Source organism: Corvus moneduloides, chromosome 16, assembly GCF_009650955.1.
Source record: "Corvus moneduloides isolate bCorMon1 chromosome 16, bCorMon1.pri, whole genome shotgun sequence".
NCBI classification, from domain to species: Eukaryota; Metazoa; Chordata; class Aves; order Passeriformes; family Corvidae; genus Corvus; species Corvus moneduloides.
In genome coordinates, this window is record NC_045491.1 from 11,614,931 (window position 1) to 11,628,117 (window position 13,187).

Below are 13,187 nucleotides of genomic sequence, written 5' to 3' on the forward strand. Positions count from 1 at the left end.
TGTGGTGCCAGCCCTCATTAATACATCTGCATCTGCTTTCCACAAAGTTAATATTAGCATAAATAGTTACCTTGGCTTCAGTCTCCTGGAAGTAGCCAACAGGGCAGGATGGTTATGGACATTAGCTCTGGGAATCAGTCAGACCAGGAAGCAAGTGACATGTTCACCTAGTCCAGTATCTGTACCATGTCTAAACAGAAGATTATCCCTGCCAGCTCCAACACCTGTCTGTGCTCAGAAGTGTTCCCATGCCCAGCACCACCCTTCCTGCAGGCCTTGCTGTTCAAAGGCTGGGAGCACAGGGATCAGAAAGATGCTAGAAAAACATGTACCTATTAAATAAAATAATGAAAAAATAAACATCCATTCCAATAAACAATCACCATGATTCTGAGTATTTCCACTCAGCTCACTGAGAATGCTTTTAGAAACAGCTTCATTGTGTTGGGGATTTTTTATCCCTGGGGTGTGAAAAGGCAATTTATTATATCAATATAGGAGGGAATTTGACTCTCACTTTCTTTTTTGCCTATATTTTTACCCTACCTGAAGAGCCTACAGTATTTTGTTTTAGTAGGTTACTCCTACTAGAATGTGTCTATGACATGACAGTAAAAATGGTCAGGTTAAAATTAATTTCAGACTTGAGATCTGGGTTATGCTTGCTGTCTAAATATTGCAAGTTATCATAGTATTACTTTAACATAATGTGGCATATCTCCTAAAATTAATTGTGAAATCAGTCATGAGCACACTATTTATTCAGTCAAGTATAGTATCAACTAATATTAAATTTACAAAATAATTTAGGCAAAATATGGAAACGTGGGTGAAAAATATTTAGCAAAACTGACTGAGAGGCAAAATGTTAAAGGAATTTACAAATGAGAAGGCACAAGTATATTCCTCCCACGACATTACCTGGCTGCTGCTTTTTGCATTCAGATAGTAAACAGTGAGCTGACCTCAGAACCAACAAAGAAACAAAGCCAGGCTGCAGCATTTTAGAAGTGCTTATATTGTATGTAAGCCCACACTGAGTACCTGATGGAACTTGTGTGACTGCTCTCCGTCTAGCTGTATCCAGCCTACAAAAATCACAGCCTGGTGGAACGAGAGAGCAGCTGGAGCAGTTTTCTCCATGGTCTCAAGAACGTTGCAGCACAAAACTTTCCTCATGTTCTGGAAGGGAAAGTTTCCGGTGGGGCAGCTGCTGGGCCAATGCCTCCCCACGCTCTCCTAGGAACACGCTGCTCAGCACTTGTTGTGTTTGTTTCCTGCCTTTGGACGTCATCCAGAAATGACGTGGGCTGGTGCAACGCTGTCTGGTGATCCTCCCCACCAATCCGTTCTGTACAGCAGATTACCTAAACTATTTCAGGCAATGTGTGGTCAGAGTGAGTAATCGAAAACTGTTTGAACAAAGCTTCTGTGATGCATTGGAGGTGGTTCCCCTGAGGCCATTTTATTTTGTATGTCTTAAATGTCAGTGCTTTAAAAAAAAACCCAACAAAATTCAAGAATGCACAATGAACCTACCACTTACATGCAGCCAGGCAAGGCTTAAAGATGGGTGCATAGTTACATGTTTCAATTTTGTGTTCACAGCCAGGCTTAAACAATATTTTTTTTAGTGAATGAATGAATGAGGAGTTTGCTCTGTAGCACTAACCAGTTTCCTTGGTTGTGTGTAAAGTGCTTGCAGACATTTTCTTGCAGAAAACATTAATTTCATCCTCTTCTCTAACTTCATTAGAAATAACTCAGTGTAAGACAACCTGTAACCTATCTCCATTCACCAAATCAACTAAATTCATAGACTCACGATCAGAGGCTAGGCAGTATCAGCATGGTGACTGCATTACATGCTCACCATAACACGAGCAGGTGTGTGACCTGTGGCATCGCTCTGGGAGTTGGTTTCAGTGTCCTGGTTCATTGCTAACCAAGTGCTCTGGACTGTTTTCATTGCACTGTTTCATTGTTAGATTTGGTTCATGAAGATGAATCACCATTTCCAGCTGCTACCCGAGAGAGAAAGTGAGTACCAGTACAGACTAAAGGCTGAACCACAAAGGTCCTACCCAGAATCTGAACCATGAGAAGTCTTCTCTTCCTCTAGAAGTAGAAAACAAATAATCCATTCAATACTTTCTGAAACAGAGACATAACTGTGCCCAGTTCTTACGTGGCTGAGAAACTTGCTGCTTTGTTTCATTGTTTTTACTTTGAATTATACTTTTTTATTGAAAATAAATGAACTTGTTTACAATGTGCTCCCAGTTTTAAGTAGCACTAATGTAAGAGGCCAGCATCCTCACAAGTCCCCCCAACAGAACCACATCAGACCAGGCTTTGGCTCCCTTGCAGGCATCAAGGCGTAGCATGGGAAACACGGCTGTGCTGACAGGGGGTGTAACATAAACACAGGAAAGGAGGACCCTGCTGGGCATCGGCTGACCTCTGAAAGCACTGGGGATTCTTTGCCTCACAGCCTTGGTACATCCCCACAGGCTGCTGGCTTTGGTTAGCAGAGAAGGAGACAGTGGGAGCAATGGATAGGACTGACAGGCTTGTAAACCTCTCCCTGACACACATCTACTCAGGAGGGCTATCTGGGAACTGGACCTCACCTTTGCAGTGGACAGGTGAACACACAATATAAAATAATCAAGTCCTGACAACACACAGGTTACTCAAACTCTGCTTCTGAGCAGCAGAAGACCCAAGTCCTTAGTGTTCTCAGGGAAAAGGAAGGATGTGGTCTTGGTGTAAAATCAATATTTAATGTCATTAAGTCTGTTTCTGTAACCAGTTAAATTGTAAACAGCATATAAAACAATGTTTCCAACAATGCTCTTATCATAAGCAGTTCCTCTGCAAAGCAAGTAGCTACCAAAGTGCACTAAATTACCTACATAAGTATTTCCTCTAAATCACAGCTAGCTTACAGTGATTATCTGATTAGGAAAGAACCACTGCAGAATTAAATTATAGGGAGAAATTTACTGCCATTATCTTCACTTTCTTCCATACTGTGTTCTCTCCATACCAAACCAGATTTTTTTCCCTGTAGTCTATAATCAATAAAGGCTTCTTTTTGGGTGAAGGCTCTCTCAAGGAGCTCTGAGAGAACCTAGCCTAGACACAAAGGGCTCAGTACAGTGTGGAAATGTGGCTCCAAATGTTCAGTCATGTTCACAGGCTGCTGCTTCAGGGCCCAAAGTGATTAATCTACTGCAAAACTGCTTTGCTGTAAGGGTTGAGTGGGTTTGGACAGTGCTAGCCAGGAGATCTTTCCCACTGCTCTACTATACAGTGTCAACAAGCCCCTAAGGATTTGGACTGGGATGCAGGCTTCTGGCATTCTTAACTCTTTGGGTTTTGTCTATAAATAACCTTTCAGCAGCAGGAACTAATTCAATTTTCAAACCACACACATCATTAGCAAATCTGGTACAACTTAATGTGTAGACCAGATCTAAATAGCAGCATAATTTAAATCACATTATGCCATTTTTAGTGGCTGTTGAAATTCAAGTTGCATTGATTTTAGTAAACTGGCTGAAGAAACTACATTAGTTCAATTTGACCTCTTCCACTCTAAAGCTACCGACAGGAAATGCTTGAATGGGTTTACCACACTGGCTGTAATGAATCCTGGTAAATGAGGGTAACATCATAACCAATAGGCTAGGAAATATAAACATTTTCCCCCTTCTTTCTTTTTTAATACTGAACAAAACTTTTCCCTTGCAATTTCTCTCTCCTTTTCCCCCCATATAGATTAAAACACATAAGAAGCACTTAGAGGATTCTCAGGGTTAATACGATTAAATGATAACAAGCACTGCAACCAAAAACTATGCTATACTAATTCCATGTATCTCTCCTTTTTGGTGATGTTCACCCCTTATCTTCTCCACTTACAGAAAATAAGTCTTTAAAGGAAGTTGATCTTCCCTCTACCACTTCTATGGGAGTTTTCAAAACTTTGAGAAAGTTTCAGTAGGGAAATATGACTTGTGTTCATATGTTCTTGCAGCAAATGTCCTCAAAAGAATTGAATGAAAGTTTAAAATAAAATGACAGTTTTTTGGAATTTCACCTTTGCAAAATGTTCATAGATCAAGAAGTAGATTTTTTTACTTAGGAGAAAAATTAATAGTGAAGCAAAATGGAAAGAGATCCTGTAGAGCTATAAACACTGCCTCCATGAAAATGGCTTTATCACAAAAGCACAGTTGTAATTTCCCCCACAGTTGTAATTCAACACTTCTCTTCTTCTTGTAATAAATGTATACTCCAATTTGCCTACAAATGTAATGGTTTTATAATAGGAAAGTGATGGTGCATTTCTTAGTGGAAGCTTTTCCTGGTGTTTTCCAGGAAGAACTTCATTAAATGCTTTCATATGATATGTGAGTACATGGCCAGCTCCTTCTGGCTCTCCTATGAGATTTGATTACCATATGTCCTTTTAGGGAAATGGCAAGAGCAAGCCAAAATTATACAAATTCATCCATCTGATATGAGATTATAGTAGTCTCCTCCCCTAAATTAAGCAAAATGACATGCTAGGATGGAAGTTCCAATAGGAGTGTTTAAAAGCAGGGGTGGGTTCTGATTTTGTATGCATGTGAGGCTTACAAAAATGTTCTGCTTTGTTCAGGTACTTCAGGAAATCTTCCAGACAGAAGATAAAATTATGATACTGGAGAAATCCATGAAGGCAAAGGAGAACCCTCTGAAAATGTTCAAACACACTTTCAGGGAAGAACAGAAAGACTTTGCCATGATGCACCTCAATTTCAGTAAGTAAAGGTCAGACTGCTACATCCCTTCCTTCATCAGCTACTCAAGAACAGAAAATTCAATGACAGTGTAAATCAGTTTGATGAGATTGGAATTGCATTCATTACATTGTGATTCAAATTCTGGGAGAAAAAAAGTAAAATCCAAGAAGCTTGAAATAATTGAAGTAATGGGCCAAAATGTCAATGTGTGTAGTTCCTTTTAGACATTCAGTACGTGCAGTTGTCTTTGGAATCTCTTTTCCTGGACAGTTAAGAGTTCAATTGCTTGTTGGTGGTTGATAACCTTTGGGATTCAGTCTCATGTCTGAGTTAGGAATTGATTTTAATTCCATTCTGTATGAAACACAAGATTTCACTTTAGGACATATCTATTTTAAGAACACGTTATCCTGGACAGAAGTCTGTCTTATGATGCAAAATACCATTTAATGGTCAAGCTCCTTAAAAAGTTAATTGCAAATAAGAATGAGGCAGCATCCCTTACTGCCTCAACTCATTTTCAACTATTGAGTGACTCCACTTTCGCCTTGGCACAGATGAGCTCATCTGACACATACACAGGGTGTTTAGCTGGGGGTTCACAGCACAGGCTGGCCTCAGCCTGGTGATCCCTGTGCTATGATCCATTGGACAGTGTGCATCGTGTCTTTCTGGATATATGTGAAGATATATGAGACTTTTCCATATTTTTATGAAAAGTGTAAAACTATTCTCTTTTTATTTTTGTCTCCAGGAAAATCCTACTGGATACAACAGCTTCACATACAATGAGATTATTGAAGTACATAATGCTTCAAATGAGTATTTCTATTGTTCTTCCTAAACTGTTTTATCAGCTCAAAAAAAGCTTCTATTCAAACAAGGAAATGGCAATAAATCATAGTTTATTGTACTGGCATCTTCTCACTTTTTCTAACTCCTTAAACCATAAATGTATAATGTAACATATCTTTTTTTCAGCCACATACCTCCATAATAGGATCTTGACATTTCCTTTGGCACATCCATAAATCAGATTTCGTAAGCTTCATGCTCTGCTCCATTCCGTCACAAAATATTGTTTTGGATCCAAATTCTTTTATGTCCATTTGAATAGTTTTATTCACATGGCTTTTCATATCACATAAATCATGCCTATTCTAGGTGCAGTAGTTCAGCTGCAAGAAACCAGAAAAAGCTCCTGATTACACTGGAGCATTCACTTAGCAGCTACATTTACTGTGGGAGGATATCATTTGTCACTTCTGGTGCCACCACACAATCAATTAGGCAGGCAATTTAGCTAGTATAATCATTTTATTAAAAAAACTCCAACAAATGGAACAAAACAAGATGGTTTTAAATATTAATACACAACTCCAGTTTTATACTCACTCTGAGTTTTGTTTTCCATGTCTTCCCTGAAGACCTCTTCCACAAAACTGTTGGCAGCATTAGGATGGATATGAGTCTGGTCATCAGGATTTCATATATCCAAAATACCAAACATGTTTTAATTAGGATCAAAAATGGAAAGTGTTACATTATCCCTTCTTCTTCCTTCACAATTGCCAGTGATGCTGTTGATGTTCTAAAGGGTTCTGTCTGAAAAAAAAAATGAAACTTCATTTGAAGTCACTGGAACATTAGAATGTCGCTGAATTTTTCTTCAGTGGGAGTGAAAGGACATTAATATGACATACTTAAAACCCAGAAGTACCTGGCAGTTCTGAGTCAATCTAACTCCTGCTACCTCCTAGGTTATGTAAGAGCTTCATAAAATGTCCCCCAGATACTCAGAAGTATTTTAGTCTTAACATACATGCAAGTTTTCTGTCAGTCTAATATGATTTCTAATATTTTAACCCAAACGTTTATACAAGTACAGTGTTTACTAGAAGTAGTTATATTGACAGATAATTAGAATATCTTGTCCTTCCTGAAATGCATACAAATTCTACGCTACTACAGCTCCCTAATCCAGACCAAATTCTGTTGGATGCTTTAGCTGATCCAAATAACTGAAAGCTATGTTCATCAGATCTGCAATTAGAAATTGTAATCTTGACAGGGTATTTGAAATTTGGACACTTTTTTCCTATCAGAATTTTTGGTTGAGCTCACACCTTAAAATGTATTTTCCAAGAGACAAAATTCTGAGAAAGTAAAACCATTTGCTACTTCACTTTCTAGGGATTTTTTGCTTTTAAATTATTTATTTCTCTCATGGTTTAAAGGAAGAAGAATTCAGCTTTATAGCTCGGCTGCAATAGAGAAAGAACATATCAAATGAACCATTTCTTTATAACATGTAAATGTTATCTGAGTTGCTGTTTATTTTAAAGGAAGTGCTGATGTTGGCACTTGTTCCCTGTGTGTGCTGCCAACTTTATAGTTGAAGGGATTAGACAGAAAACAAATTAATAAAGTCTAGTTTTTCTGTAGTTAAACAACTGTGACTGTCCCAAAATCAGTTAAAAGTGGTTTCTGGAAAAGTCAATCTTTCTTACAGTCCACAGTGCATGGAGAAATTAACAGAAACAGTTTTGTCAGTTCGAAGAGTTTACCAGCTCAGTGACTATGCAAGAGGATTTGCCACATCTCCATTGATAAACTGCTGATAAACATATTGATAAACATATCCACTCTTGATTTCAGAGCTCCATATTCAGGGATTTTCCTGACAAGTGATTCTGATTATCATGTGTCTATGCCAAATCTAGACTCTTCAGCACATCCTGCCCCACAAGTTTAAGCTATCATGAACTACACCAACACTGGCTGGTAGCATCCATCATAAATGTATTCTACAGGTATTCAAAACAGCCATGATGCTCCTAGAGAGGCTGCACAAGTGAGAGGCTACAAGTGAAGATAGCGATGAGATCTGTCAAAGCAGAGCAGCTTAATCCACTCTGAAGTCAACACAAGTGAGAAATCCTCACTTCTCACAGGTGCTGTGCAAGCAGATTAGCAGAGGTTTCATATTGACTCAGTCCAAGCCAGCTGTACAAACCCTGACTGAAAGTGTTACCTGTTTGCTTTACAAATAGGAATGTGATGAGGGTCTGCTGCAGTTATGTGAGTAACCTGTCCCCTTCTCTTTTCTCAGGCCAATATGACACTATAGTTTAAGTTGACACTATAAACATCATACAGGCTTTAAAGAGATGTCTGCAAGAAGCGTATGATACTCTGCAGCTGCTGATCCTCCCCAAAATCAAAACTGGAAGATGACTCGTGAAGGCAAACACTCTCTTCACTGACAAGAAGTGTCAATGTGCGCAAAGTCTTCCCCAGCACCCCGTGGCTCACCAGCTTCCCTTGAACAGTGACCTTTGATACCTCAGTTCATGATACAAAAGTTGCAAAGGTCGCAAATATTTCCTGATGGACAGAATTAATTACTCTGTTTCCTCAAATAATAAAGTCCTATAAACTCCTGGAAATTAACATCAAGCTTCTTTCCTTTAAATAACCTCATATTCTCAGCTGTAGATGCTACTAATTCAAAAAGAATTAATAGACTTATTCTAAGAGAATCAGACCATGACAAAATAACAGACAAATATTTTAAGACACGTGAGTTTCTAGCTAGAGAAGTCAAACTGAAACACCATACTTGTCAGAATTAGTACAACACAGTATTTAACTGTTCAGGGTAATGTGCCATCTGTGTTTGGTTTTGTCTGGAAAAGTGCAGTTTAAATGCTTACCCCATGCTTACACTCTCCTGTCTAGCAATGCTAGATTTGCTGATTGGAATTAGAGGAGGTTGAATAAAGTTGATTCACAGAGGCTGAAGGGCAATTCCAGTGCTGCCACTTCAGGTACACAGGTAGCCTGTGTTCATTCAGAGGGAATCTTTTCATCTCCAGCTTTTAATTTGACTCTTCATACAATAATTATGAAGAAAATTTGTGTATTTATAAGAACTCTCTGTGACTGATGTGATATTTGCCCAAGTCTTCAAGCTCTTACCTATTTAAAGGTATGTACTTATCCATCACTGGATCTCAAGGACTTCCTGGTCCAAGACAGAACCATTGCTCTGTTGAGACTGATGACAGTGTTGAGACTGATGACAGTGTTGAGACAAATTAGGAATGGAACTAACATACAGGAACAGATGTTCTTAAAGTGCCCTGAAATTGTCCTTCAGTCTATAAGTCAAGACTGCTCAGCTTTCTGGTTTTCAGTGGAGCTCTGCCTCGTGGTGGGGGACAGGAGAAGGATGGAATGGGCTTTGAGATGTGACTTTTCTGGATGGCAGCTGAAACACATTAACAGTGTTAATAGTAAAGGATTAGAGAAAGAACTAGTTGGTAAAGCATCCTGGCTGTTTTGGACAAAATGGAATAATAAAGTTTTACTATTATTTGTATTTCTTCGTGGATTTACTCACTCATTTACAGAATAAGTGGCACATTACAGTTCTAGTAATTGAGCAGCTTCCTACTACTTCAGGGTGTTCTCTACACGGCAGCTGTAGGAACACGCAAAATGCATTTTACACTGGACAGAAGCCAAATCCAAAACAATTATAGATTTGAAAGTCTCCTGAATAAACTGGCACTGTTCCTTATCCTTTGTTTTGTGTGGGTGGTGGCTTAATCAGGCTACCAACACAAGTGGCCTTGCAGAGGCGGCCAGGCTGCACGATGTGGACACGTCTCTGCGGCCAGCCCGGGTTGTCACAGCATGGCTGACACTCAGATTCTCTCCGTCAGCTAAAAGAGCTGTGTCTCCTGGCTATTGTGTCAAACCATTCACACAGCAATAAAGTTTCTAGAGATGTTAAATAATAGGAAACCATTTTGGAACACAAAATTGGGAAGTGACATCCAGGCCTCTTTCTGGTACTCATTAAACCCATCTCACACTGACTGTGCTGCATCTTGATTTTTCCCAGGATGATGCCACAGTCAGGTTGCACATGGCTATGGAGAGGGCAGGCTGCTCCATCCAGCAGTGTAAAGCTAACTGGTGGCTTTCTAGGATGAAGTTTTCTGAATGTAGGGAAAGTTCCAGAAGTAACTGAGTTTTGTATTGCAATATTTGACTGCAGAACAATTCAAGGGGTGCTGGTGATATGTGGCCGATTAAAGGAGGAGCTCTGTTTCTGCAGACTTCACAGTGATCTGGTTTGAATTAACAGTCCTACCTTGCTGTTTCTTACTCAGAAACACTTCACAACAAACTTCTATCACAGAACCCCACCAGGGACGTGACTTTAGGGAGGAGTGAGGAATCTCACTGTTTTGTTTCCCAGCAGGGATGACTGTTTCCACTGGTAACATTTTTCTCCCTCTCTATGCCTTTGTATGGAGGCAAGGCAAGATTTTATCACTTGCTTCTGTTACTACCAAACTGTGGAATAAAGCACTTTATTTGCATTTCATATACTATTTTTACAGTGTATGAAGAATAATATTTGTGTTGAGCTGTTAAATATCGACAATAGTCCCACCCTATTTATCAAATACTGACAGCTGACCAAGCAAAGGAGTAAAAATTATTTGGAAATTTGGATCTTCTTGAAGCCTTTAAATATATTTCTGGAAGTTGGAGGCTTTCCCAGTTCACACAGCTACTCTAATAGCTAGACATATTTTCTCCCTTCCTTATGCCAAGAACTCAATTAAGAAATATATAGCAGAAGGGAGGCACTTCTAAGGGACCTCGCTTTTTTCCCCCCCATTCTTAACAGAAGAAAAAAGAAGGAAAATATCATTGTCTGAAAACAATCAACATAAGTGAAGAGCCAGCCTGAATTTGAAAATCTGGGGACTTTGGGATGGAGATGGTAGGGCTGAACAATAATTCTGAACATTACAAATTCAGGCTCCTTCCTGACTGTGCCTTTGTTCAGCAATGTTCTCTCCAAGATCTTGACTCTGCTTTTGGGTGGAGACCTCACTTGGTACATTGTCAGTGCAACCAATACTGAAGTGTTTGCTCAGAGTGTGAATTCCTACTCAGAGTGGCTGCCTAAACCCAGGGAGCCACAACTGCTTGTGCTGTTCTTGGAGAGCATCACTTGCAGTACTGGAATTCCCTGAGATTCACCTACCAGCAGCAAGAACAAATCTTCATTGAGCACTGCAAAAACAACACTGTACAAAAATAATCTTCTTCCCTAAATATAACTGACCAGAAGATCTGAAGTGTATTATCCTAGTGAAAACAAACCCTCAGTGGAAAAAGTGCTCTTGTCTTTTATTAGTGTATCCACACATGCAGCACATTTCAGTTTGTTGATAGCATATATCCTCTTTTAAAAAGTAAATGGTTTTCTTTAGGCTATCAAAAAGGAGGAAACTTTCATGGACTTTGGCAATAAAGCTATATAAATTCCAAAAGAAATAATTCACTATTTGCTCCTTAGAAGCCAAGATAGATGGATAATGCAGAAAAATCTTGTTTGCCATTGATTTACTGTGTAAACAAATTTACACTCAGCCTCCAGAATGCAGTTAATCCCTGTTGTGATGGGAATACGTCAAAGGAAACACACTTCTAACAATCATAAAGATACTCACACAGATAAACCTGAGAATCTCTTATAAAAAGCCCCAAGAGAATATAACATTATTTTTTTTTCCATAGATATTTCTCCTTGTGAACTAGATCATTAATTATTGTACTCATATGGAGCCACAGACATCAAGAAGCCAGATCTACTGTATTTCCATGTATAAACCCAGAAATTTAATGTGCAATTCCATAACACTTAAAAGATAAGATCTGTTTTATAGCAAATAGAGTAATGTAGAAAAGACCAAAACCTGTACCTGCCTGTTTGAAACAATGAGATAATTTTAGTTCCAGACAAGCCATTTCCTAACATTATCTAAACTATAGCTCATAAAAGTTTATGGACTCAAATTTCAAATAGAGTAAGAAAACAATGGCTCTCAGTATCTTCACTAATGATAGCAGCAGTTGGGTGCAATAACACTACTGATTACAGTGAAGGCAGTTTATTTTACCCAACTCTACTAGCAGCACTTTTTAAAAAATTTAAAATAACAGCAAAGGAGCAGAATTTGTACAGGTGGTGTGCCCAGTCAATCAATATATGTGATGGTGCTTGTATGACAAGACTTTTCAAAGACCTTCATCATCCCATGTGTCAGCTTGGAAGTTTTTAACCAGAAGATAGTGCTCATTCCCTGGTATAAAAACCTAAGTATTAGCTACTTGGAAAAACAATAATCTCTCAGAAAACCCATTTCTGATACTATATTGAGTCCTACCTTTTCAAACCCATGTCCTTGGGCCTTTTAAATTTGAATTTGAATCTAGAGATAATTTGAACTTCTACACATCCCCAATCCATGATGCTAACTTTTCTCAGAATAGGAGCAAAGCTCATTTTTGTGAAGCAGAAACACACCAAAGCCCACAGAGATCTGCACTCTACATGGACATAATGTCACTATCATTGATCAGAACATGGTCTAATGATACACTCTCCCTCTTAAAAATGGACAGTATCAGTCAGCCCCTGGAGCAGTTAATGACTGCAGACAGGGTGAGCCCAGGGGCAGGATGGTTAATACAACATAGACACTGACCAAAAAGATTTTCTGGGATTTCTCCCTCCCCCATAACATTACAGGCATGAACTTAAAGCATCAGGATCATGCATTTCCTAATACAACAAAACTCCTGGCAGCTCTTGGAGACAATGGCAAAGTGCATCTAAACTATGCTCAGCAGAGATAAAATTTCAAATCCCTGTACCCTTGAATAGGAGACTTTTGTGTCTGGTGATTGAGTTTTTAACCACAAGCAGCTCTGATACCTGCTTGTCACTGCACACGAGGGTTTTGGCACATTTTGTTCATCATTGCAAGAGAAAGTGTACAGGCAACACATTCTGCAGAAGAGGCTCAGGAGAATTGCAACACAGTAAAAGTAGATGCACCAGTGACAAACACAAGCAAATCAGATGACTCTGGACCTGGATTCTGACACCAAAGCAGTAGTTTACAAAGTACTATGACATTTTTAGCTTATTTCTGCAGCCCCAAATTCTTTTAAGAAGGAGACTCATCCCAAATGGATTATAGGCTTTTTTCAAATCAAAGGATTAAGTTATGAAGGTAAAGGCACAACCAATTCCAACAATGAAAAACAAATAACCAATAACAAATAACCAGTGCTTTACTGTGCAAAAAAGAATTTGAATTTATAGACAATATAAAACAGAAAATCTTTTTTCCAATGCAAATTGCTTTGAAGTATTAAAGAACTTCAGTATCACTGCATTATGATCCCACATCATGTAAGAACACGTCTGCTCAAGTCATAAAATAACTGCTGGCACTACCAGTTCAGGTCTGTTCCCTGGCCTCAGGGCTGCTGAAAACCATGCTATAAACA

The 13,187-nt window shown here is 38.9% G+C and overlaps 1 protein-coding gene across 2 annotated transcripts in view; it reads right to left on the reverse strand.

Moving 5' to 3' along the window:
* Positions 1-13,187, reverse strand: part of NUBP1 (nucleotide binding protein 1) — a 44,087-nt gene that overhangs the window by 13,424 nt on the left and 17,476 nt on the right. The window contains exons 2-3 of one of the 2 annotated variants that reach the window (XM_032126453.1): positions 6,192-6,401; positions 5,786-5,974 (exon numbers count right to left, since the gene is read on the reverse strand). In XM_032126453.1, coding sequence (XP_031982344.1) covers positions 5,786-5,825 — 40 coding nt within the window. In that variant the 5' untranslated portion in view covers positions 5,826-5,974; positions 6,192-6,401. Of the gene's footprint in view, positions 1-1,044; positions 1,208-5,785; positions 5,975-6,191; positions 6,402-13,187 lie in introns of those variants that run through there. The other variant, XM_032126455.1, reaches the window with a different exon arrangement.